Below are 27452 nucleotides of genomic sequence, written 5' to 3' on the forward strand. Positions count from 1 at the left end.
GTATATTGCTGATCAATTCAGTTTTTTTAAGATTAAGTTTTTAAAAGCATTTTCTACATGTAAGAAGACACTTACTTTATGGGAGATTTAATGATTAAACATAGTACACATTCCATTTAGTCTTAAAGTAGTCAAATACATGTTGATAAGAATGCCACAGTTTATGAAATATCTTATGGAGGATAATGTCACGGTCTGTCCTGCCGAAAAAGGTCATGTTTTAATATTTTCATCATTATTTGTGTTTCCTGTTTTATTTTGTTCACTTACCTCTTGTCTTGTTTCAGATCCACTTTCTGTCAAGTTTCCTGCCAGTGTGATTGGCTGTGTTCCAAACCGCATACTTTCCTACTACTCGTATTAACTCTGACAACATTTGAAGTATGTAGTGTGTTTCAACTGCGTAGTATGTGATTTAGAGTATGTGAGAAGTTCCCGGATGGTTTACTAGATTCACCAGAAATGTGGAGTATGCATCAAGAGCTGACTACTCATACTCAAATTACCCAAGATGCAACGTAACTTCTGAAAAAAAACAAAATACAAACGTCACAGATCACCACCTATGTGGTTTCAAGTTAGCTACAGCGAGGGTATGTTCGCTTCCTGCGAATTCAGAGTTAGCCGTAGCAAGTAACACACTTCTGGTCATTTTCACAAAATAAAACACCAGTTACCTTTTATTATTAAGAAAACCATAACGATAGAATTGGTGCTTTTATTTTGAAAACAGGAAGCGAACATACCCTCGCTGTAGCTAACTTGAAACCACCGAGGTGGTGATCTGTGACATTTGTATTTTGGGTTTTTTTCAGAAGTAACGTTGCATCTTGGGTAATTTGAGTATGAGTAGTCAGCTCTTGATGCATACTCCACATTTCTGGAGAATCTAGTAAACCATCCGGGAACTTCTCACATACTCTAAATCACATACTACGCAGTTGAGACACACTACATACTTCAAATGACGTCAGAGTTAGTACGAGTAGTAGGAAAGTATGCGGTTTCAAACACAGCCAATGTCTGCATCACCCTCATGTGTTGCACCTGTGTCTCATTGTGTTCCCTCTCCTAGTGTATTTAGTCTGTGCTTTCCCCTCCTTCTGTACCTTCATGTGAGAGTTCCAGTGTTTTTGTATTGAGTTTCTGGTGTGTATCCAACTTTGCTTTTGCCTATTACTTACCTTTTTGCCTGCCGATTTGGATAACTTTACCTGTTGGACTGATGATCTGTGTACCGACCTGTTTCTGATTAAACCCTTGAACTCATTCCTGCCTGATGTCTTCATCAGTTTGTGCCTGATAGATAATCACCAAACTCTGTTGTTGCAGTTTTCCTCTGCTCTACAGAGCTTACTTTAGTTATGATGTCCAATACTTATTATACTCTGTGTTCCTGGATCGTTGTTGTTATGCATGTGGATGAATTGTTTATGTGTTTGTGTTTGCAAACTTCCATGAATCAATAGGAAAGTGATTTGTAGTGAGTTGAGTCGCAAAGTCCAACAAAGTTGATATGATCAAAGTACAAAAGAAGAACAGAAAGGCAAATATATCAATTCTTATCCAATCTGACAGTTATAACCATCCATTTGAATTGGAAACTTATGACCTACTGTACTTAATGCAAGTTGTGCAAGTATCCTATGTTCTATGCAGTGATCCATCATATACGTTTGCACTCAGTTTCAGATTCACGTCCATATGATTATTATGACAATGACAATATGACAATACACAGGTGTGTTGTTAACCCAATGTGAACCAACATGTTGCAAACTAAGAAACATTCAGCAGTCATTTCAGGTCATTGAGTTTAAGAATGACATTGTGTTTGTCAGTGAAAGGTTGTTACATGATGAACAGCATTAGATGATTTTTGACACTGTTGTCTCAGACCAGGTTATGATTCATTTTGTGACTTTACATTTATTGTCAGTGAACTTAGCCTTTTTTCCTTTGCAGTGATTCTGTAGCTGGACAATCACCATGAGACAAGCTATGGAGGACGGTGAGAAGCACAGACACACACAGACACACACCTGTATGAGCTTCCATTTGAGCCTTATATGCCTAACCTTTTCTAACCTGAACTTACCCCTAACAAAAAGCTAATTGAATTCTAGTCTTAAACCCTGAACTCGGGTCTGAATCCTGACCCAAGCTTAATTTGAATTTAATCTTGTCTAAAGCCTAATTCGGATGGTATTAATCTCTCTGTCTCTGTGGGGTCAGACCTCCTGAGTCATATTAATCCTGTCTGGCTCAAACATGTCTGTTTTTCACCTTCTGCTCTGGAGAAACATCCAGCCTCAAACATCTGCTGTGATATTACAATAGACTCCTGTTGACCAGTGTTACACATTGTATTTTGTAATGTTGAAACTTAAGTGTATGATTTATTTCACTTTTTGGAGGCAGAGATCATCATTGGATAAATTCTGTAGCCTACATGAAGTGCTCCCCTTTATCTGAGTGTCCCGGCTGTCATGCTGTTTATCTGTGAGTTTAGAACTCATCATCGAGACATCTCACTGCACAGTTTGATTCAATCTCAATCTTTTACCTGCCACTTACAGTAGGGGAGTGAAGAAAACTCATTTCAAAAACAAGACTAAGGGACATATCTTTGTGTTGGCAGAGGGCAGAAAATGCAGTGTTGGGCCAGTGACCTGCTATTTTCCTGCTGTGCACCGAGGTTATTTCCTTTGGTATCTTTGGTATCTTGATGACTCACTGTGTACCATAGTTGGAAGGGAGGTGCAGTAGAGGGGATGGAGATGCCAGTCCAGTAGTGCACTGCAATTTTGGTGCCAATAATGAGAGCAGGTCGACAGATCAATGTCCTTGTTGTTATGCCCCATCTAGGGGTGTCTGAAACACAACATGAATAATCAGCACAAAGCAAACTCAGTATAACAAAAGTTGATTTATTTACATAAAGAAATGTATAATAATCTTGGTTTAACTTCAGGGTGGACCAGCCTGGAATCCAATCCACCCATCAGTGAGCAGCGGCCAATCAAACGTCCACCAATCGTCCTCCTGTTATCGCACAAATGAACAGAACATATTAACAGCGGACAAAATAATATATAAACAGAAATTACTACCACAGTCGTAACATTGTGTTCCATATTATTTGTCACTTTTTTGATGAAAGCTCACTTAGTCACTTAAAGTTTCTTTTTTTCTACTTATCATTCATTACTGGATCATGATGGGGAAAGCAATGTGTTTAAAGGGGATGTAGGCAAATGTGATTGGGCATAATTATCAAGGCCTTTAACATGTCCACCTTGTATCCAAGTGCACCACGTGTGCACTCGATGAGCCTGGCTGTGAAATTACCAAGAGTGCGCTGTGACACTTGATTGCAATCTGTGCTGTGAAAGTAGTGCCCTAAAACTCCACAGCCATACAAGCAGGCTGTGAAGCTATAGTTCTTGTTACAAAAAAATGATGGTGGATTAAAAATGGAGATGCAACTTTGGTATATTCAATGTCAGTGTTTTTTAAATTCTTGCTTTCCACATTACCTTAGCATTGGTATCTACTGTATAGTTATGGTTAAGGTAAGGTCATTGTTATAGCAGATAAACTATAGATATGGTGTATTACAAAGATTTGGCAACTAAAACACTTCGTGTCCCAACATGGATTTGCAATCATTGATGGTAAATGTTGCATTAGCCATAAATCACAAGTTGCAGAGTTGTCCAATATATACTTACCTTGGGGTACTGGGCTGCCTCTAGGGACCACATTTCATGGTAATATAATACATAATGTGATCAATCAGCCAACATTGTCATCCAAAATATATATAAAAATGTTTCTTGTGCTCTCAAACTTAACATCTTCATTTATTTCTATATTTTTTCTTGTGCTTTTCCTGCAGGTGTCAGTGAGGTGCTCTCTAGTGTGGTAAACGATGTTGGAGAAGCTGTCAGCAGAAATGTTAGTGGTGCTGAGCTTCTGCATGAACTGTTGAGTGCACCGTGGCTGCACGCCCTGCTGAAGGTACAAACTGATCCAACATGTGTGTGCTAAAACACACCTTGTAAACAATTATTAAAAGGTATTTGTGCATTTATTATGATAACATCAACAGGTGGATGAGAACTGGGGATTTGTTATATTATCATCATACAGGACTCCTGTGTGTACAGAGATTAGCTGTGAGACCATCTCTTTCATAAACACTGTAACAACATGGGAGGAATTTCTATTTCTACAATAACTTTTTCCCTGTGAAAATTAGCATTTAAAAGATTTAAGAATAATCTCCATACAGAGACACTGCTATTTCATTGATACTACATGGCAATGTTAGCCAGGTTCAGGGACATAGCTTTGTTTAGTTAGGGCCTGAGCATGAAGTGCCAGGGGTCAATGGTCCCTGGCACAAAGTGAAAGGCACCTATTGTTTTTGTGGAGATTCTTAGTCATTCTTGCATTTTTGAGGGGCTTGGAATGCTTGAAATCTGCAGAACCAGCGAAAATGGAAAAGTTCTGTAGTGTATGGGCTTGATGTGGCCAGCAAGCTCCATAGTGCCCACAAACGCAGGGCCATGATGGGATAAAGTTGCTTGGATGTTTATGAAAATCATGACATTTGGTGGGATTATTGCTCTCATCATTCTATGTTTAAACTAGTAAATATACTTCACAGTACATTTACAGTACTTCAATTGGGCTTGGGTGTGGCACATCAGCTGTAATGCATCCCCTAATTACTTTATACATTTTTTAAGGGGGGGTTGAAAACTCAAACTTTGCACATACATCAGAAACTTGGGCTTGCGTTTGGCAAAATGACCTAGAAAATTTCAAAGACAAAGCGCTCTCCCACCCTTTAAATTTGATGTATATGTATGAAAACTGGTAGGCCATCTCCAGACTTTAAGAAAAGCCTCTTGGAGCCATACCTTAATTTAAACAAGGAGTCAGCTATTTTGCACTACTACCTACTGTACAGCCACCAAATGATATAATTTCCTGTTTTCTCTCTCCAGATTTATGAGTGCCTGCTGCAGTTCCAGAGACTGTCGCCTAGTCCCTTTCTGCCTTATGCCTCAAGACTCTTACATGAGGTTTATACACACACATATTACAAAACAGAATCTGTCACTAATCAATAACATTAGACTTACTCACTGAAGAAAATGGTTGCTGTGTTTGATCTGTTGTGTGTGTAACTTAAGTCCTAAAAAATGTGTTTTGCTTATTGTTTATTCAGTTGGAGGTTTGATCTTCACTGTGCACAATACACAGTTTGTTTTCACATTTATCTGCACATGTGATGTGACATTCATTCATCTGTGCTCACCTTAAATATGAATTTAAATCGAGGTCCACAGAAGCGTCGTCTGTCCCATTCTACAACACCTTTTAACCATGATCTCATTCAGAATGGGACAGACAACGCTTCTGTGGTCCCCGATCAGAATACTATGTAAAACGTAGGTCTCTGGGATGCCTTGTCGTTCAGGCCTCCTGTCCTCATCTCCTTCCTGTTTGAGTCACAGTCAATGACGCCGTGGGATGACTTGCGCTCCGTCGTGCAACTGACAATGACCTGGATGTTTCTCCCCTTTTCGTTCCGTTTTATCCCTCTTGGTTGGTTGAAGCCATGTTTGCAGAGTGATGCTCACCTCTGCTAAAACCACTCGAATGACAGTGTTCACTCATCTTCTCTGTCTTTATGAATTATCCTCTTTGTAGTTTCCAACAGTAATATCTTTTTAAATATCTTCTATATTTAGAGTGTACAAGACGGCCTCCACGCACATGAATGCATACTCTAGTAGCTCCTACTCTGTGTTCTTGGTCAGGATTCATATGAAGGAGATCAGGCTGCACGGAGAGGAGCTGGTGAGGTTTGGCAAACTCAACATGGTGGATCTTGCCAGCAGTGAGAACATCGGTTTGGCCGGAAACATCAACCAGTCTCTGCTGACGATGGGCAAAGTGATTACCGCTCTGGTGGAGAAAAGTCCTAACATCCCATACAGAGAGTCCAAGCTCACAGGAATCCTGCAAGATCCACTGGGGGGACGAACAAAAACCTCAATCATCGTCACTGTGTTGTTTTCATCCAGCAACCTGGACGAGACTCTGAGCATACTGGAGTACGACATCCAAACCAAGAACATTATGAACAAACCTGAAGTCAAGCAGAAACTCACCAAGAGGACGTTCATTAGGGCTGGGTATCGGTACTTGATATCTTTAAGGTACCGACCAAAATAAATCGATACCAAGTAGCATTGAAACTTCACCCTTCAAACTCTACCTGCAATCAATCCTTTTTGCACCCAGAGCAAGAAAATATGATGTCTGTGGTGGTGAAGTCGTGGTGAATTCGAGTTAGCGCACTGAGCAGTTCAGCAGCCAAGATGCCACCTAAACACTCTGAAGTGTGGCTACACTACACACCTGTTACACCAGATAAAAGCAAGTACACAACATGTGGAATGGGTATCTAATGAAGTACTCAGTTGGTATCAGTATCACTTCAAGGGTACTTGGATTGGATTGGTACTGGTATTGTCATTTTTTAAACAATACCCAGCCCTAACACTCATCAACACTTTATGTAGCGGTCAGTTGTTGCTGAGCCTGGGTGCCAGTCAGAGTCTGTGTCTGACAATTTGAAACTCTAAACAACCACAAACCTATAAAGGGGAGGATAACAGTCAACCCCTAAAACCACCAACACTCATCAAATTAAATGCAAGTAAAAAACACAACACAGCAATTTCCATGTTCTCCACACTGTATACAAGCATTGACAAGACACAAGCAAACAACTAGCGGCGCCCTTTTTCCTCAACCCAGAGTCAATTTTTCTGTCCAAAAAGTCAATATTTTACAGTCATACAACAAGTAGGTTCGGCACAACTATGTTGGAGTGTACCTCCTATCCTTAGCAAATCTTAGTTTCAGGATTCGGGATTTCCTGCGATACGTCCAGCTGGCTCTCAGTCGAGTCCAAACAGCCCCAGGGAATAGTGGGCCGGGTCGGTTAACAGAGCACTAATGAAACGGTGGAAGGCTTGGGTAAAATCGAGTATGGAGGAACGACAATCTTACAAACCTGAGACTTACAGCGCGTTGCCTGGGATAGGCAGGCTAACATTCAGCACTGGACCTCTTCCTCTGGTCCTGATGCTAGGCAACTTTCTTAACTACGCTGCCATTCACAAATCGGCTGTTGCAATGCACGTTGTTAAAGCAGCAGGTCGCCACAACGTGGTGCTGTGACCATTTCTTCTGCCATTAAAAGTGGATTTGGACATGTCCTTAAGCCATACACTTTAGACCAGGGGTCGGGAACCTGGGGCTCACGAGCCACCACTGGCTCTTTTGCTGTTTTTACTGGCTCTCGGACGAAATGGGTTGGCGAAAAAAAACAACTTGCAAATAAAGGGATAAGCATAGGCCTACAGGAAGGCTAAAACAACAGCTTTGTGACAAATACGTAGGTCTATCTGAGAAAAGTAATTTCACTTTCCACCTTATTTGACTCCGTAAACATAGCCTTCACAATATTGTTACATTCGCGGCTCGTTGCCATGACAACATCAAACAAAATCACAGATTTCCCTCCATTTCCGTCAACAAGAACAGTGTTGCCAACATGGCGACTTTCTTGCTAAATCTGGCGACTTTCCAAACCCTCTTAGCGACTTTTTGTGGTGTTATTGGAGACTTTTCTGGTGTTTTGGAGACTCTGAAGTGAAAGCACGTATCGCTCTGCAGTGACTGTCCTCAACGAGCTGCGGGTGCTGCCGTGAGCCCCTCCCCCGCCCCAAAGCACTCACAGGCAGTCAGGTTCACAGTAGCCTCGTGCAGCAGTCCCAGCTGCAGTCAGAGCAGAGAGGAGACCCACCCGACTCCGCGTCCAGACTGCAAATTAATTGCGCAATTCCACCCCGCATTACAGTCTTTTGATTAAATTTGGCTCTTCTGAGATTTAAAAAAAAAAAAAATGGTAAAAGTGGCTCTCCAGGAAAAAAAGGTTCCAGACCCCTGCTTTAGACCATATGCTTATATGATTAAAAGAAGGCCCCTGGTTTCAAAATTAAACACAAAATATATTATTGGGCCACACCAACATGCTATTGAGGCTCAACAGGTCAAACGGTTTGCTGATGTGCTGTCTCTAGTTTTTCTTAGTAACAAGCTTTAGCATTATAATTTGTATTATTGACTGTCTATCTGTTTGTCTGTCTCTCAGATCATGACTGTTATGGAGAAGGTCCACTGTCCCTCTGCTGAAGCTAGAGAGCTTTACAGCCTCCTCAGCTCACCACACATCCAGGTCTGTATGTCATTTAGTAATATTGGTGCACATCCAAAGCCTGTGTGTAAGCCAGAGATACAGAATGGAGAACAGCAGGTCTTGCAGCTCATATTTGATGCTCCATAATAACACCTAGACCTGTCACTGTGTCTCTCAGGCCCTCCTGTCATCCCATGACAGTGTAGCCCTGTTAGACTATGGACCTGTTTTACCCCCTCTGCCTGATGAGATGCCTGAGGATGAGGAGGCCATGAGGATTGTTTGTCTGGTGAAGAACAACCAGCCATTGGTGAGAAAGAGGCATTTTTTTCATTCTCAATCTAGTTTTCTTTTCTACTGTACAGTTCAGTTTTATGCAGTTTTTGAAGTGTAGTTGGCTATTTTCAAATCTGTCAGTGCAGTATTCACTATTACCTCTAAAATAATAGTTTGGTGATCTATAGTCACTGATTGGCAAAGTATTATGAAGCTTAAGGTCTTTATTTATTTTGACTTAAAGTTTTGGTGACTTAAACTGAGTAGTGACTCTGGTGGTTATAGAAGTCTTGCAATAAATGTCCAAGAAGCTCACATGTTATTTATTCATTGTGTAATACCCTTGTTTAGAATTGCTGTAGTCACTTTGGGTTCATATGTTTTAACTTCATGGTCAATATTTATAGATAGATATGTTATTGTCATTGCACATAAGATACAATGAAGCATATGTCTCACATATGATGTGAATGGACATATAAATTAATTAATATATTAGTACCTTATTTTTACAGCATCTAGGTTATAATGGTAAAATATTCCCATACTTGGTACATCACTATATATTGAAGCCAAATATCTTGATATCGATATACGATATGACTATGATTTCACATTTGTTTGAAATTTAAAGTGTAACAACAGTGAAAATTAAGCATTCTTAAACAAAACAGCATAACAATACTAAATGCACATTACAGTGCAGTTACTCAACAAAATAGTTTATTAATCACAACCGACCAATAACTGTCTTAAGCTGCATTGAAATAAAAAAAAACATTTTTCTACAACCTCTTCTTTGCAACAATGCATACAATACAATATTTTAAATGTAACAACAGTGAAAATTAAATCTTTGGCTGCATTAAAATAAATACATGTAAAATAAATAAGATAGATTAGGGGGGACATTTGATATTGTCCATATTGTTGCTTTTTGGGATATTAATATCTTACACGTTTATATCTAGATATAGATACGATAACGATATATCTTTCAGCCCTACTTTGAATGTCATTAGTCACGTGGTACATATTTGACACAAACTCTGACACAACATGATGAAACTGTGCTTCACTGGAGTGAAACAAGCTCTGGTATCATCTGTCCATCATTACTTATAGCTAGCTGAAATGTTGTTAATGAATGTATCTTCTATGTCACATACTGTTGATACTGAACGCATCTGTAGAAGTTCACTGACAGAAGTATTTCATTTGCCATCTGCTGTTGTAATACGATAACTGCTCTTTTGGGAAAGATGGTGGTCTTGGTTAAACATTAAGAAACTCAAAAGTGAACTTTATTTAGATTTAACAAAAACATAATCTTTCCAAGCTAAAGTTGATACCGAGCCAACTAGGAGTCAAAGATAGAATCTTCTGATATGTACTCAGACACGTCATCCATTGTGCCACTACCCCTACATGCAATCGTTCCCTAACCCGATCTTAAAGGACGAGTTATGGATTTTGGGATGACATTTATTCTCATTTTTTCACATTATATATTGTTTGTTAACTAGTGTAAAATAGAAATGTAAAAAGGACACATAGCAGTGGTGCAGGGTGTTATGTCATGGATGTCTACAGAGAAGTGGATACAGCGTTGGAGGCAGGGCTCTGTTCATTCCTATGAAAGTTTATCAGTGGCACATAAAGCCAAAGAGTTCATTTGTGAACTTTGGAGTTGCTAGCAGGTGGATTTTGTTACATTTGGAGATAGACAGGCTAGCTGTTTCCCCATCTTTCCACTCTTTATGCTAAGCTTAGCTAACTAGGCACTGGCAAACCATAATTAGTATCATAAAGCACATTTTAACCCTGTTCAAACCATTAAAGCGATGTAGTTTCTTATCTTTCATTTGCCAAGAATGGAGAAGATCGTAGAAGAAGTGTGGGAGATGGAGTACAAAAGATTCGTAGTCGTTGGAGCAGCCTGCGTCGTCTTACATTGGAGCGCCTCATTCCTGCAAGGAGGGCATGGTCAAGGGAGGAACTTAGAGCAACTGAAAGTGAAGCCTTGCCCCTTTCAGGACGTGGCTTGTCCCACCCCTGTCTTCCCCGCTATGAGTCAACAGGAAGCTGCTGTTTGTGTCCGCAAACAAAAGAGTTTTGGAAGAAAGACTTCAACCAATCAGCTCCCTCTGTCTTAAGTTCCACCCCTTGCCCTGGTAAGAGGAGGAAGAGAAAGAGATGGTCAATTAATGTAATCATTTCTCATTCATTCATTATTTGAGCCCTTCAGTCACACAAGAAGCAATATTGAAGAAGTAACTAAACAGTCCATCCATTCATCCATCCATGCATATCTGCATTTGCCAATTCCTTTGACCGAAAGACCATCTTTTAATTCATCCAGTATTTTGAAAGACGACAACCAGTTCCTTCATCAGTTCATCCACTGTGTCATCAAGTCAAAAACTGTCTGTGTTCCTTCACTGTTGTCATCAGTTTTTCATCCTGACATCATTTAGCTTATTTCTTTTAGTTTTTTCCTGCATGGCTGTTCATTTAAATGATGTTTATTTCCTTTTTTCTTCTGGCTCTGAATATACAAACTTTCTGTCTTTTCTTCTTCTACCTCCTTATATTGAGGTTCATTTTCAGAGAAATCCAATCACTGTGTGGGACAAGGTGACTCTGGCTGGGAGAACGATGACTATGCCTGCCCTCCTCCTCCAGTCCCAGCTTATAGTCTCAGCCTTTCTAACTCCCCTGTCCTTTACAAAAAGGGGGCTACAGGTGGACACTCAAGGAACATCCCTACACCTGGCAGAACCCCCACTTGTCCCGGGATGTACCCTCTTAGAGCCCAAACAGCACCTTCTAGTCCTGCAACTCAGCATTCCACTCGGCAGGTGGGAGTAAGCACTCTGCCTATTTCTGGCAGACAGCATGGGGATCAGACAGGACCTCATAAGAGACGCCAAGAAGAATATCTAAATTGTACCTCGATGCTCCACTACTCTACCTCTCCATTTCACAATGGATGCCAGAACCAACCAAAACAGTCCCAAAATGAGCAGTGGCGGCAACTGAAACACCATCAGCATCATCCGCCTCCTGAGCTTACCAAGCAGTGTAGCGTGGAAGAGCTTAGGTCCACTGTTCAGACGCTGGCCAGCAGTATTGAGCACGGCACTCATGACGTACGCCACCTCGGTCAGAAGATGGTAGCGGCCACAGAGATGATAACTGACAGCGTGGAAGAGAATGCCCAGGCCCTCAACCTGCTGGCTGAGGTGGTCGACAAGTTACAAGGGCTCATTGTGGCCAGCAAACACCCTGAGCCATCACCCTCACGTGGGCCAAGACAGTACCCTCCTCCCCCACCTCCTCCAAGGGTCTCGTCAATCTCTCCAAAAGTAGTCTGCAAACCTCCCACACCTTACCCACGTCACCTCTCGTCGTCCTCTTCTTCTTGCTCCTCCTCTTCGTCCACGTCGGTCAGTTCCTGTACAGATGGCTTTGGAATGTCTAAAATTCCAAAAGGATTGAATGGAGGGTCCAGAAAGATGGTGGTGGTCTCTGGTGCCACCCAGATGGCAGGTGACAGTGGTAGTAATGGGCAGATGAGGCTCAATAATGGGACAGTTTCTAGAGCTCCTTTGGAAGTCCAACAAGACTGTAACAATACAGGCTGCTTGACAAACAAGAAGAAAAAGAACAAGTAGACTGTCTCCTCTCCTTGTCTGCTCTGTCACTGCAAATAGACTGAAACTGACTAAAATATCTCTAGTCATAGTCCTTTATTAGTCTACCAAGATTGTGAGAACATTATTCACAAACAGGAGACTAACTATTTATTTAAGGGACAAAATCATATTTTTAACCTTATGAGGTAAGCAGACATCAATTCTTGGACAACTAACACGTTCAAGAAACAGCTGTTTTGTCATCAGTGGATCTATCACTGGAAGGGGAAAGAAAATTAAATATTTAAAAAGGTAAAGCAAAATTGTTTTCTCTCTATTCACATTTCCCATTTCATCCAGCTATCCCTACTAGTATGACCATTTTTCACTTTTTTCATCGACTCTTTTTTCCTTCTTTTCAGTTTTTCTTCTCACACAGTCTGAAAACTATGTCGGCGTATTAGGGCCAAATGATGGAGGAGGAGAGGTCATAATTTGAGGAAAAACTCTTTCTGAGATTAAAGTCGTAAATTTACCAGTAAAAAAATCGGATATTCTCTGATATTATAAAGACGCAAATTTACGGGAAAAAAACTGTTTTATTCTGCCAAGAAGTCTCATAGCCTCACTTTGAAACACTGGAGAGACGTGGCTTGCCGTGCATTATGCCTGCTGTTGAAGAACTGTAATGCACAGAGGTTTTTTTTCATAAATATATGAGTTTTTTTCTCCCAAATTTGTGACTTTATAATGTCAGAGAACATCCAAGTTTTTTCTCTTAAATTTACGACTTTAATCTCAGAAATTCTGTGTTTTCTTAAAAATATTACCACGCCTCCTTCAGGTCAGTATTTTTTTTTAAAAACATATATGGCCCTAATACGCCATCGTAAAAAACTCTATTGTGTGATGCATTATTTACACACTCTATCGTGTGAAACATTATTGATACACATTTAATCAATACATGTAGTCACGATGAGAGCTGAGTGTAATTCTTCTTTTGCACAGATATATTTATCCTAATTTGTCTGTAAAATTCTGGCTTATCAAATCACCACCACAAGAGGTTCAGTGCACCTGTGGAGAGAATATACGGGACATTGGTCAAATGTCATTTATTGAATGTTTTGCCATGACATCAGGTACGGACATTCTGTACCTATGTGTTTTCGTTAGTTTAGTTTCTTCTCACACAGAAAAAATGAAAGTGAACCAAAATGCAATGTTCAAATTGAAGAGTACACCTTGGGCCTGATTTACTAAGAGTACTAAATTGCGTGTGCAGTGCAACAGATTGCATATTTGTTTAGTGTGTGTTTTGCAGGTGATCTACTAAGAATAACTGTGTAAATGACAACAGGTGCAGACAGCAGTATTTAAATGAGGGTTTTGTGTCTTAATGGAGAGTTTAGATGAGCAGAAAGCTGCAAGCATGAAATGAAATGTGATCCCATGGGATTAGAGGTTAACAAACATATTGAGTTACAGCAAAAATATTACCAGAAAAAATGCTATATGGGAGAATATTAGTGACGAAGTCAATGCTGTTACTAAAAAACAAAAATATTTGATTCTGAAAATATTAATACGGGAGGAAAAAAACCTGTTCTCTGCATATTCTGTCATTGTGCCTCCGTCTCCTCCTCTCTACAGTGACAGCAGGTTAATACCTGTCCTTCAAAAGTATTATTTATAGATGCAGTTACCATCAGCAACATTACCTTCAGCTTTGGTAATCACAATGTGTGTGATTGCATTTTCTCCTCCCTGTATTTTACACAAAGGTACTAAATGGACAGCATGTATTATCTTGCACATTTGATAGACACCAAGCCTCAGTGCACATGTTAGTAGATCAGCTTTTACTTTTTTTTTTTTACAGGTGATGTCAAGTTTGCTTTTACACACGCAGACCTTAAGTAAATCAGTCCCCTTGTGATTGGGTCTGATTGAACAAATCACTCCAAATTTGTTTGAGTCTGGACCAAGACCACTTCCTCAAAGTGTTTTAGTACAGCGGTTTTGGTCCACACAGGAGTATGAGATCGGTGTTCAGATCATCCCAAATAATTCACACCACGGAGGAAAACAAACTAGAGTTTAATTTAACCAGAAAAAACAAGACATGTTTGAAAATGCTCTTAGTTCAATTACTGCTGTCATTCTGTTTCATCTTTTCATGTCAATTAGTGAAGACCACATAAAGGCAATTAGTATTTTATTGATTGATTTATTTGTTCTTTGACTTAATTGGTTGCCAGTAGTGACCAAGTCTGAGACTTACCATAAACCAAAGTCAGGTTTTCTATCTGTTAAAATTAACAACCAGCGTTACAGTGACCCCATCCTATCCTCCATCTATATCCCTTCCACATTAATATTGCCCTCTATTTCCCCTCTATCTATACGAAGGTATACAAAACCTGGTAGTTACTGCTACTGTTGCTATTAAATTTGAGGTAACTGTCTACTTGTCAGGGGGCAACTATAAGAAGGGACGAGGAGACAGGAGATATTTACATCGCCAGGGTGATTCGTGGAGGACTGGCGGACCGCAGCGGTGAGATTGAGTTGTATAACACTGTGTGTTTCTGTGCGCATGTGTTGGCCAGATATGTTCACAGAAAACACATGTACTGCAATACCACAGATACAAAATATGCTTTATACGTGGTCAAAATGTGCAGTATCAGTGATATTTGTGTTTCTGTGTGTACATGCACATGTGTCCCAGGACTACTCCACCCCGGTGATTTGTTAGTAGAGGTGAACGGAAACCCAGTGGTGGGTCTGGAGCCAGAACAGGTCATCCAGATACTGGTAAGGCATCAAGTAGGAAAAAATGTAATTAAATTTTAAAAAAAGGGCAGAGATAATATATGACATTTCTTGTGATTTTTTGCACAATGCATAATTTAAACCAAATAAGTTAATATTAATAATAATTTTAATCAGAACAGCTCTTTGGGTTGTGAAATGTTGTTGTGATCTCAAATGATGTGGTGATTAAAGGTGTCCATACTTGTGATGTACATTTTAATATTAAAATAATTGACCAATTATTTGTTCATTTGTTTGATTTTCACCCTGTCAGATCAATTCCCAGGGCACTATCCTGTTTAAAGTCATTCCAAATGCAGCTCAGACCAGCAGCACTCAGAAGCCGGTAAGAAATATCCAATTATCCAATTTAGGAGATGCTGACATATAGAGACTGCTCTTATTTCATTAAAAATATAAATTGATACCAAATGGACAAACTTTGATTTAAAAGATAAGTCTTTCATGACAACACAAAAATGCCAAATATGGGAATAATTTTGAAATTAACATTAAATTAACATTTTGGGAAATACACATTCTTGCTGATAGTTATAAGTATTTAATACTAAATACTTAACTCTGTCCCTCTCACTCTGTCTGAACTTTACTGTCAGGTTTACATGAGGACGATGGTGGACTACTGCCCCCTGCAGGACTCCTCCATCCCCTGTCCTGATGCAGGAATGTCATTCAGCAAAGGAGACCTGCTGGAGGTGGTTGACCAGTCAGATGCACAGTGGTGGCAGGCCAGGAAGCTGTACTGTCCAGTGTCCTATGCTGGTCTGATTCCTTCTGCTGGCATGCTGAAGAGGTAACACCTGACACAACCTGAATATGGCTGTAAAATCAGCATTTAGCTGTTACAGTTATTTTACATGGTGCCTGTGGTAAGCCAGCAAACCCTGAGATGTTGTATAACCATTGTTTAAGCGATCCTTCAAGACGTCCTGTAATGGTTAAATATAGTCCCAGAATGAAAGTTGTGCAACATCCAGGACATTAGCTGTCAGCTGGATGTGCTCTCTGTGCATTCCAGCAACATCGAAATATATTCTTACTAAGGCCAGACCGATACTGGGTTTTTGGGGCCAATGCCGATACCGATATTTTAACGAAAACACTTGTGACAAAGATATGCTATGAAGGCGTGATATCTTACCATTAGACAATAAACTTTACTGTATAAAATTACATCAGTGCACTGAAACCTTCAACTGTAAACAGTAAAAAATACATAAAAAACATGAACGTATATATTAAACTTGAATTAAGAAAAAGTATCAAATATGCATTAAAAAACGGCCTATATAACTTTTTTTAGAATCAGCACATATTGGACAACATATTCGCTGATACCGATATATCTGTGATAGGTCAATATCTGATAATATCAGTTTACTGATATATCAGTCGGGCTCTAGTTCTTACCATAATCTGTGAGACTATATACAGTGCCTATAAAAAATATTCACCCCCTTGGATGTTTTCTACTTTTATTGCTTTTATAAATTGAATCATGGTCAAGATAATAAAATATATGATATAATAAAAAGATAATTTACAAAAAAACCTACTTAAATGTCAAAGTGAAAACAGATTTAGTCCAGTCACAAATTCTCCAATGGATTGAGGTCTGGCTCTGTCTCGGCTGCTCTAGAACATTCACCTTGTTGTCTTTAAACCATTTCTGTGTAGTTTTCACTGAATGCTTCAGGTCATTGTCTTGCTGGAACATAAATCTTCTCCCATGCCACAGTTCTCTTGCAGACTGAATCAGATTGTCCTCCAGGATTTCTCTATATTTTGCTGTATTCATTTTACCTTCTACCTTTACAAACCTTCCAGGGCCTGCGGCTGTGAAGCTTCCCCACAGCATGATGCTGCCACCACCATGCTTCATGGTGGGGATTGTGTGTCTGTGGTGATGTGTAGTGTTTGGTGTCTGCCAAACATAGTGTCTAGTCTGATGGCCAAAAAGCTCCATTTTGGTGTCACCAGACCAAAGAACCTTCCAGTTGGCCTTGGAGTCTCCTACATGACTTTGGGTGAACTCTAATCAAGATTTAATGAGTTCTTAAACAGTGGTTTTCTCTTTGCCACTTTCCCATAAAGCAACAGTTGTTGTATGCAGAGTCTGTCCCATCTCAGCTGCTGAAGCTTTGAACTCCTTCAGAGTAATCGTAGGTGTGTTGGTGTCCTCCCTCACCAGTCTCCTTCTTGCACAGTCACTCAGTTTGTGAGGACGGCCTGCTCTAGGCACATTTATGCTATATTCCTTCATTTCTAAATGATGGATTTAACTGAACTCTAGGGGATGTTCAGTTGTATCCATCCCCTCACTTCTACTTTTCAATAACCTTTTCTTGGAGTGTTCTGTCTTCATGGTGTAATTGTAGCAGGAATACAGATGAACCAGTGACTGGACCTTCCAGACACAGGTGTCTTTATACTACAATCACTTGAGACACATTCACTGTACTCAGGTGTTTCCATTTCACTATTTATGAGACTACTAGCATCACTTGGCTGGACCTCTAATTAGGTCAGTCACTTTAAAGGGGGTGAATATTTATGCATTCACTTATTTTACATGATATATATTTAATTAACTAACATGACTATGTAGAAATCGGTTTTCACTTTAACATTAAAGAGATTGTTTTTGTACTTTTTTTTTTTTTAAAGGCAACGCCAAATTTTATTGACCATGATTGGATTTATTTATGTAAACAGTGTGCATTCTGCAGCTTTATACATCCTATATGTCTACATTAACAACTTTATATGCTCTTTCTAAAATGGTGATATCGAGTCTGACATGGACATCTGTTATACATCTTAATAATGCTTCACTTTCAAGATAATCCTAATAATAATAATAAGTATGTAAGTGAGTATATGCAGTCATTTTTACAGAAACAGAGTAAATACTTACATGTAACAGTATTTTATTAAACAAAACAAAAGCTTCTTGTAGACAATCTCACCATTTGAATTCTTAACTCTTTATTTAATCTGATGTTTTTTGCTCCAGGGATAATGCCAGTGCTATCTCCAGGATAAGGCTCTAAATCACTAAACTCTTCATGTACAGGAGATTTATAGAACATACACACTAATATGAATGTAAACTCTAAAAGCAAATCTACTCAAAAGCTTTATGTTGGCACCGTTTATCTCTTGTTTCTGTTTCATTTCAAACCCATCGAATGCAACTCTCCCTATAATGCTCAATGACATATATTCTATGTGGAGAGGACAACAACCCTCTAGGATGTCTGATTTCAACAAATGTAAGAATAAATTAAATGCTTTTGTATAAAAATAAAGAGCTAAACTTGCATAGATGTGTTGCATGATGAAAGTAAAGTTGCTCTGTATAAATAAGCCACTGATTAGTGTTGTAAGTGAAAATGATGGTACAAAAATGTATACAGCATTTCCAATTCTTAATTTCAACTGTCATAATAAAAGAGGAATGATTTGGAAACTTTTAGTGGTTCTGGTTCTTCACTTGTATAAAAACAAACAAAGTAAGAACCGGTGTATAAGTCACACCGGTGTATAAGACGGGGTGTCATGTCACTGTGAGTCGGGCTTTTTGCACATCGCGCTTCATCAGTTTAGTCTGTAAATACTGAAACATCACAGCAACTAGTGTCTGAAATACTTCTGATCAACACACTGTCATTTTCCCGTACAGCATACAGCATTAACGGGTCATCAATAGTCTATTTTTCATTAGCTGCCAACACAGCTGGAGCGTGCAGTGTGTGTTTGACACACCTGTTTACAGGACGTTATAGTTCATAAATGTGGATGCTCACATCATTATTATAGTTATACTTATTGTTATAGTTATCATTGTTAGTGTGGACGGCCTTTTACATACCTATGATCATATCCAGATCCAACCTCTGTATTTTACTGCTGTGTAGGACACACTGGTGTATAACACACACCCTACTTTTAAATGAAAATATATTGCTTTTAAGGTGGGTCTTATACACTGGTTTTTATGGTATTTGTTTTTAGCTGCAGTTCAAGTTTGTTATCTTGTTTATTTCTCTCTCTCTCTCTCTCTCTCTCTCTCTCTCTCTCTCTCTCTCTCTCTCTCTCTCTCTCTCTCTCTCTCTCTCTCTCCCTCTCTGCAGCAAACAGAGGGAACAGTGGTGGTGTCAGCCATTACAGGTTCATACCTGCATCAGACCATGTAAGGACTCATTATTCTCACTAACTTAAATCATCACTTTGTATATACATCACTGTTCACATCAAGTTTTCTTTTTTTCTTTTTTTCAACTTTTTTTTTCTTACCTTTGGATAGAGCCAGGCTAGTTGTTTTCCAACTAATTTCCAACCTATATGCTAAGCTAAGCTAACTGCTGTAGCTTTATATTTGTTGTACAGATGAGAGTGGTCTCGATCTTTGCATCTAACTCTCATCAAGAAACTAAATGTCATTTTGTGTCAGTGTGATCTTCTTATTCTGTGTCCAGCTCTTTCTTAAGCTCTATTTTAGATTGTGAACTTGACTGGAAAACAACAGGAATCACTTTTAACAATCATTTCTTTTCTCTCTGTTAACTATGCTGACCTCAGTTACCTTGGCTGATAACGGTGGGTGTGATTTATGATACAACAGAGTCATACACAGACACAGTTTATTCATTACATAAATCACAACAAGTCATCTCAAGGCACTTTAGATATAGAGCAAGTCTAGACTGTACTCTTTCATTTAATTAAAAGAGACCCAACATTCCCACATGAGCAAGCCATCTGCCTCGACTGGTTGGGGTTGAGGGAGAGAGAGAGAGAGAGAGAGAGAGAGAGGGAGGGAGAGAGAGAGAGAGAGAGGGAGGGGGCAATACATTGAAAGACTGATTTCTTCTTTCTGTAATCTAAGGTGGGAATCACAATTCAATTCCAATTATTGGTGTCCATATTCGATTCAGAACTGATTTTCAACTGAATAGAATTGCTATTTTTAGACTCTTACTTCAGTTACGTGTGCACTGCATTCATTTACATCTCAGCTCTGCAGTGTGTGTTTGTCAGTCAGCTTGTTTGTTAGCGCTGGATTTTGGTACTCATTCTTTTGACTCACAAACCTAATATTTAACGGAATATAATATTGTTGTTATTGATAATGGAATATTCATAAGTATGTTTTAATGAGTGTAGTTTGAGCACTTTAAATCTACATAAGGAGCATGTCTTGTCATTGCCAGCCACCATATGTTCCCCTGCATGCTTGGAAGGGAACCTCAATGCTAAATGCCACTAAATCTTACACACTTGCACCAAGCCATGGCAGCACATCAACCCCACCATTATCCACCTTCATTGGCTCCCTGTCAAGTCAAACAAAATCCTTCTTCTCACTTACAAATCCATCCATGCCCTTGCCCCCCTGTACTTATCTAACCTCCTCCATCCCTGTACTCCCTTGCCAAGGCTAAGGTCCTCAGGTACTGGCCAGCTCTCCATCCCCCACACCAGCCTGCAAACATTTGGGGACAGATCCCTCTTTGTGGCAGCCCACACCCTCTGGAACTCTCTCTAAGCAAAAAATATGCAACACTACATCCCTCGACACTCTTAAAAAAACTGCTCCATACCTCACTGTTCAACAAGATCTTTGGCCTCCAATAAATCTCATCCTTTTATTATTTCTCAGTTTTTGTTTAATATTTTTTATGTATGCCCACTATGTAAAATGTCCTTGGGTCTCATACAGTAAAAGGCTATATACATCTATGTGTATCATTATTATTATGATTATTATTATTTTTATTATTATCATTACACTTGTCCTTTCTGTCATTAAATGCAAAATTTGCTCAAACACCTTTTTTTAGTGAACTACAAAATAACTGTAGTTTGTGTGCACTGTTGTACTGTATCCTCAGTTCCTCCTTACTTGTTACAGCAACCTTACAGACATTATTACAAAAAAGGATGTTTGGCATTTGTGAATCAATTTAGACTCATAGAAGATGAGAATCTCAATTCATACGTGAGTCAATGTTTACATCCACCCCTACTGTAATCATTCCTTCTGTCCAGGCCATCAAGAGATCCTTTCTTAAAGTCATCTCAACATTACTGATGGGGGACAGAAAGAGCACTGGATTGTGTCCCTCATCTCTCACATTGACATTGCTGTAGTATAAGTAAGATGTCATTGTGGCCAGTATGGACAGGAGGACAGGAGGAGACAATACAGTATATCCACATATTCATCTGCTATTATTGTTAATGAAATGATAAACAGATTACTGGTGCTATTAGACTACAGTAGATATTACATGTACTTTCTAATATACCACTGGATCAGTGGGGCAGAGAAACTATTTGTACATACAAGCTTCAACTAAAATAGTGTGTTTTCCTCTGTTCCAGAGGACGACCTGACACAAGCTGATGACAAACACACCACAGCAGGTAAAACATATCAGACACAATAATGAATATATGATACAATTATATAGACTTAAATGAATCATCCACCAGTGGGAGTGACCGTTGTCTGTCTTCTCTCCCCGGAACATGAAGACATTTATTTTGGTGGGTAAGTTTGTTCAGACATATGTTCATTTCTGATAAGTTCAACACACAGATAACAAATATACTGAAGTTACTGTTGAACTGCTTTTCATTCTTTGTGCTGTTAAATTCTGTAAAAAAAAGTAATGTAAATGAAATTTCTCTGAATTGTTTTATGTTTAGGGGGCAGTAAGTAATACATGAGGTTTATCTGCTTAAGAGGTTGTGAATAACATCACTATGTGTAACACTTTACAGCAGAGTCATTTAAAAGTTTACTGAACTCAAAGCCAGGTTTAGGTGATCAGCCAGCCAGACAAGTAGCAGGCAGGAAGAAAATAGGACTGAGTGCTGGACCATTAAGACTGGTTATCACATTAGATGATCTAGCAGATGACTGGGAATGTAGTCCTGTGTGTGGGGAAATGTGTGCTGGTGAGTGGGAATGTTAGGTGATGAACTGCAGGGCAGGTGGAAGTCATTATCTGAATGTTAACTTTAAAAGATGTTTGTACTTCATACCATCGACAGTTTAATATGAGGGTCAATGACGTATAAGGATTTAGAACAACTCAATTATAGAATAATAAAAACAAGCATATCTAATGCAGTAGTTCAAACATTCAGAATGTTGTGTAACTGAAGCTCCATATTATACATTTGAAATTAAGTGATTTTAGTGGGTTTTTCAAGATTAATTGGCACTGGCCTTTAAAAAGAGTCATGTGGTGCGACCATGATTCATCTTGAAATAAATCAATTTACTTAACACGCTTCACATCTTTTTTTACAAGTTTTCAGTAATATAAAGTGTTTGGAAACAAAGTATTTGAATTTTTTTTTAAATTTTTGTAAATGATGGTCTTTTATTTAGAAAAGATATTTCAAGATGAATCATGGTCGCACCAAATGACTTTTTTTTCAGGCCAGTGCCAATTAATCTTGAAAAACCCACTAAAATCACTTTCAAATTGTAATATGAATTGTCAGGTACACAACATTCTGAATGTTTGAACTACTGCATTAGATATGCTGTTTTTTTTATTCTAAAATTGAGTTGTTGAAAATCCTTATACGTCATTGACCCATGACTCAGACACATTAGGTGGAATCTGACAACCTTTCACTTTTTTGTGTACATGCCTTTTTGCAAATGCCACCCATCTCAGTATAGAAAAGATGTTTCTATTAACTATCTGCTTTTGTGTGTTTAACTAAACCAAGTCTTCATAAGTATAAAGTGAAAGTAATCCTGTTTTTTAATGTTTCCTTCCTTCAGATGAGAATGACTCTGATGTTACGGATGGAATCTACCTGGGTAAGATACATTTAATTGGTTTGTTTGTTAGTTACTATAGTTTGTATTCTCTCAGTCTTAAGCCCTTTTTGGAGTGGATACATTTCTCTTTGGGAGGTCGGATCATTTTAACATTCCATACACTGGTCAGTCATTTGTTCACCTTCACCCAACCTGAATATCAACACCTTTAATCTACAGTGTGTAGCTCAATGGCAAACACATACTGTCCCACCTCCATCACTACAGTTATATGGTTCAGATTCAGAGTTCAAGCATTGTTGAGTCAAACCTGTTCTCAGTTTGTTTTTAATCCATTTAATCCATTGTTTGTCAAAAATGATTTCAGTATCAAACTTATTCCGTCCGTGTTGTGGAACACTTTCCCTCATTGGTTTGTAGAGGATGAACTAAAGCTATACAGTGACCGTAACATGTCAAAGTCATTTCCAACCTCTGGGCTGCATCTGTGGTGTTGACTCCATTTAAATTCAGGGAGTGAGCTGTGCAGGGTACACAATGTAAAAAGGGATTCCTAGACATATTAGTGGTGACCTTTGGCCTCATTTTAACAGCTTCAACCTAATTCAACCATGGCAACAATGCATTCTGTCAAACTATCACTCATGTGGCTTACAATTGGCCCGAACACAACTTTTCCTTCCTTATTGACAAATATGAAAACTAAAATAAGTTGATGGACGTGGGACAGTAGTTCCCACTACAGAGAAGTATTTTGTATTTGCACATTAGTCTGTGTGGTTTTCTCTCCCATGACATCACTAAATTCTTCACAAGTTGTTAATGACAATTAAGACACATCTCCTCTGCCTTTCTGACATGAATAAGTGACCAGTGTTCTTCACCCTCCTCAGCTGGTTTCCGTCGAAGTTTCCGACTCTGGAAGAGGGTATCTTATAGGAGGAGAAGACAGTCCTGCACCTCCTGTTCTCCCAGTAGCAGTGCTCTGTCCACTCCGTATGAGGAGGTGACTTTGTATCAGCGTCCCCCACAAGAGAACCACCGCCTCATCATCCTTGTCGGTGAGTTAGGGTGTTTTTCTAATTACCACCCATAACCTACTGTTCATCTGAATTTGAAGACAGTCCATGGAAACAGTTGTATAACACCTTCAAAGCACAGGTGAGCAGTGATGACAGCAGGAAGCTCATCGCCCTCCGCTGTAAGAGAGCGGTTCAGGAGGTCCTTTATACCTGCAGCCATCAGGCTTTACAACAGTAACATCACCAGTCATGGTGCACTGCAATAACTGTTTCCTTTGTTTTTAACTTCAAGGTCTTTGTATATATGTATTACTTATTTATTTATGTGTGTGCCTGTATGAGCTACTGGATACCTATCTATCTATCTACCTATCTATCTATCTATCTATCTATCTATCTATCTATCTATCTATCTATCTATCTATCTATCTATCTATCTATCTATCTATCTATCTATCTATCTATCTATCTATCTATCTATCTGTCTGTCTGTCTGTCTGTCTGTCTGTCTGTCTGTCTGTCTGTCTGTCTGTCTGTCTGTCTGTCATTTGAGTAATCTAGGTTTGGGCTTGGTAAAAATGAATGCATTAAGTCTATTCACATTTTGTTTTCCATTTACGTTATACATGTACATTGTTGTTACATACATGTACTGTGTTGTTCTCAAAAGGAATCTCTCATCTGTTCTACTCACCAGGCGCTTCAGGAGTTGGAGTTAATGAACTGAGGAAGAGACTCATCAAACTGAACCCCTCGACCTTCCAGGGACCACTACCTCGTATGTGTCCTCCACAGATTTAACACATTAGCTGTAGGTGTTTCCACATATGTTCAAATCAGTTTGGTTTTGGACATTGTATGACCCCTAATGATAGAATGAAATCTAAAGTGATAGAAAAGCCAATAAATAATAATAATGAGGTTGTGTGTGTAGCTCATTAACTACATACTGACATATATGCTTTAATGCTCACATGGATCTCTCATCATCTGATACACAACATTTTCAGATTTTCTATGACAGATCCAAGTTTGCGTCGGCTTATCATTAACACAAATACTGCACAATTCTTGGTGCCAGTAGTGGGTGTTATATAATCTTTGTAGGTTTGGCCCATACTGTAGATTTTAAAGCAGACATGAGACTGGGTGGATCATAATCTTGAGCTCCAGATTAATAAAAATATACTGAAAAACACCCAACAAGTGAATATATTTATAAAGAGTACAGCTGTTGATATATTGCTATGTCTAGTTTGACTTTAAATAATTGCCTGTTTTGATTGGCTGTCAGACACCACACGTCCAATCAGAGAAGGAGAGCAAACAGGAAGAGAGTACCATTTTGTCACCAAGGAGCTGTTTGAGTACATGGTCTGTAACCACAGGTAGGCTTCTCTTGTCTTTTTACTACTAACATCATGATTCTTCATTCTTTACCTTGAAAACCGTTTCTCATTCTTTACCTTGAAACACTCACTTATGTGTGTGTATGTGTGTGTGTGTGTGTGTGTGTGTGTGTGTGTTCAGGTTTGTTGAGTATGGGGAGTATAAGGGTCATCTGTATGGGACCAGCACTGATGCCATTGACGAAGTGCTGAAACGAGGAAGGATGTGCATCATCGATGTCGAACCACATGTGAGTTTCAATAAGAAGCCAGTCACTGCTGACATGGATTCATTTGTTTCCTTCCTTCAGATGAATTGTTTGGATACTGTCAGTTTTCAGCAAAATTAAAACAATAATTGTAACATTGTACTTGTTTTCAGTGCTTACATTGGACACTCATTATTACCTATACTAATATAAGAACATAAACGATGGACATCGCGTCTTAATTCAACACTCATTTTTCTATATGTGTGTCAGTCAATCAGTGTGTCATTGTCAACGCTGTTGCTAGCCCATCACACTGCAGCTCTTTCTGCTAACAGTTAGCTGTTACGCTGAAGAGAGAGTCAGTCTTCTCCAAAGAGCTCCAGGAGGCTTACTCTTTCCTTCCTTCATAAAGTACCCAAAAACAAAAATACTGCGTTCTGCACACACTGAGAGTACATTTTCTCTCTGGCACGGTGTAAATTCTGATATAAAAGATCATATTAAAAAAAAAGTTCCAGGAAAGCAACTTAGAAACTAAAAAGAAAGACTGCAGAGCGTTTGATGCATACACTTTGCTGTTTATTAGTAATCACATATATGTTTTGCTTCATTGTCAGTGCATCCAGTCACTGCGGGCGAGGAAACTGAAGCCCTATGTGATCTTCATCAAAGCTCCCAGCCCAGACAGACTGAGGCAGACTCGGAGAGATGCCCGTATCATCAACTACACCATCAGCAGAGCATTCACAGTAAGAGCACTGCCTTCCACAGATATCTAAATCTTTCATTTGACCAGTTTTCCCTGTTGAGATCACACATATGTAGAGAATACATGTGTGTCTGTCCTTCAGTTATTACACAAGTATGATTAGTATTATTTTAGTGCAATACACAGATTTGTGCAGCAGTGGTGGATTTAGATAGTGGCAACATGGGCAGCCGCCCAGGGTGACATCTTGCCTGGGATGGCAGTGGCACGGGGCTCACACAACAGAAGAAGAAATGAACCGATCAGTTTTCTAGCGCTCATTTGCACGTCACATCAATGATATAATGTCACCATGTGGGTCAGTTAACCGTGTTGCAGTGGGCGCCCTCGTTATAGTTTGTGAACTAGTAATTTTTATTGGGGGTTTTTTTGTGTTTGGATTTATTTGCCCCTAGTTGGGTTTATCTCACAAATTGGAGATAACTGATAATGTAGTATGGAGCTTGAAGGAACCATTCAGCAATTTGGGAAAAACACTTTTTTTTGTTTTCTTGTAATGAGAAGATTGATCACACTCTTACAGTGGTCCATTAAATATGAAGCTCCAGCCAGCAGACAGTTAACAAAGACTAAACAGGGAGAAACAGCTAGCCTGTCTCTGACTTAAAGTAACAACATCTGCCTACCAGCAGCTCTAAAACTCACTAATATCTTGTTTGTTTTATGTTTAAAAAAAAATAATAAAAAAGCCAGACTAACTGTTAAGTCCAAACTCTGCAATAGCTCTTCAAAGTGCAGCCACCATTTTAGCCTACTGAACTTTAAAGAAGAAATATTGGTTCCAATTAAATAAATTAGTCTGCCTCTAAAGAAAATATATGTTCAAATTTCCAAAACTTTGTACCCCATAGTAGTTCACAAAGTTAAAAAAACAAGACAATACTTCTTTTTGAATTTCAACACTTAACCAAGCACAACCTCATGTGTCTCCTTCTGCAGGAAGATGACTTTGTGGAGCTGGAGGAGGCGTCCAAGCTGATGGAGGCAAAGTACAGACAGTTTTTTGACAGTGTGCTAGTGAATGATGACCCGCAGGATGCCTGCATGCAGCTCTGCTCCATCATGCAGCAGGCACAGGACGAACCACAATGGATACCTGTCAGCTGGAACCGAATGGAGTAGAGCAGAAGAGGAGAGGAAAGGAGAGGAGGAGAAGAGAGGAAGGATGTGGGAGGAAGATAGAGGAAACGATTTGACAAT

General features: G+C 39.2%; 1 protein-coding gene across 1 annotated transcript; it reads left to right on the plus strand.

Annotated features, from left to right (window-relative positions):
- Nucleotides 1-1989: 1989 nt before the first annotated feature.
- LOC133993300 (MAGUK p55 subfamily member 4-like) lies at nucleotides 1990-27374 on the plus strand. The gene is made up of 20 exons (XM_062432216.1): nucleotides 1990-2011; nucleotides 3902-4023; nucleotides 5019-5096; nucleotides 8246-8329; nucleotides 8469-8600; nucleotides 14686-14767; nucleotides 14942-15027; nucleotides 15302-15373; nucleotides 15645-15841; nucleotides 19185-19243; nucleotides 19633-19650; nucleotides 21439-21480; nucleotides 21528-21548; nucleotides 22862-22900; nucleotides 23755-23922; nucleotides 24581-24661; nucleotides 25178-25271; nucleotides 25414-25522; nucleotides 26101-26232; nucleotides 27192-27374. Exons 1-20 carry the CDS (start codon nucleotides 1990-1992, stop codon nucleotides 27372-27374), a joined length of 1821 nt encoding a protein of 606 aa, XP_062288200.1.
- The last annotated feature ends 78 nt before the right edge of the window (nucleotides 27375-27452 follow it).

The sequence above is a fragment of the Scomber scombrus genome, chromosome 13, assembly GCF_963691925.1.
Source record: "Scomber scombrus chromosome 13, fScoSco1.1, whole genome shotgun sequence".
Taxonomy (NCBI): Eukaryota; Metazoa; Chordata; class Actinopteri; order Scombriformes; family Scombridae; genus Scomber; species Scomber scombrus.

What these genes read in the sequence shown, in the direction of transcription:
- LOC133993300 (XM_062432216.1), top strand. Translation starts at nt 1,990, where the DNA reads ATGAGACAAGCTATGGAGGACG. An exon ending in GAGACAAGCTATGGAGGACG is followed by an intron (nt 2,012 to 3,901) that starts GTGAGAAGCACA and finishes CTTTTCCTGCAG; the next exon opens with GTGTCAGTGAGGTGCTCTCT. An exon ending in TCTGCTGGCATGCTGAAGAG is followed by an intron (nt 15,842 to 19,184) that starts GTAACACCTGAC and finishes CCCTCTCTGCAG; the next exon opens with CAAACAGAGGGAACAGTGGT.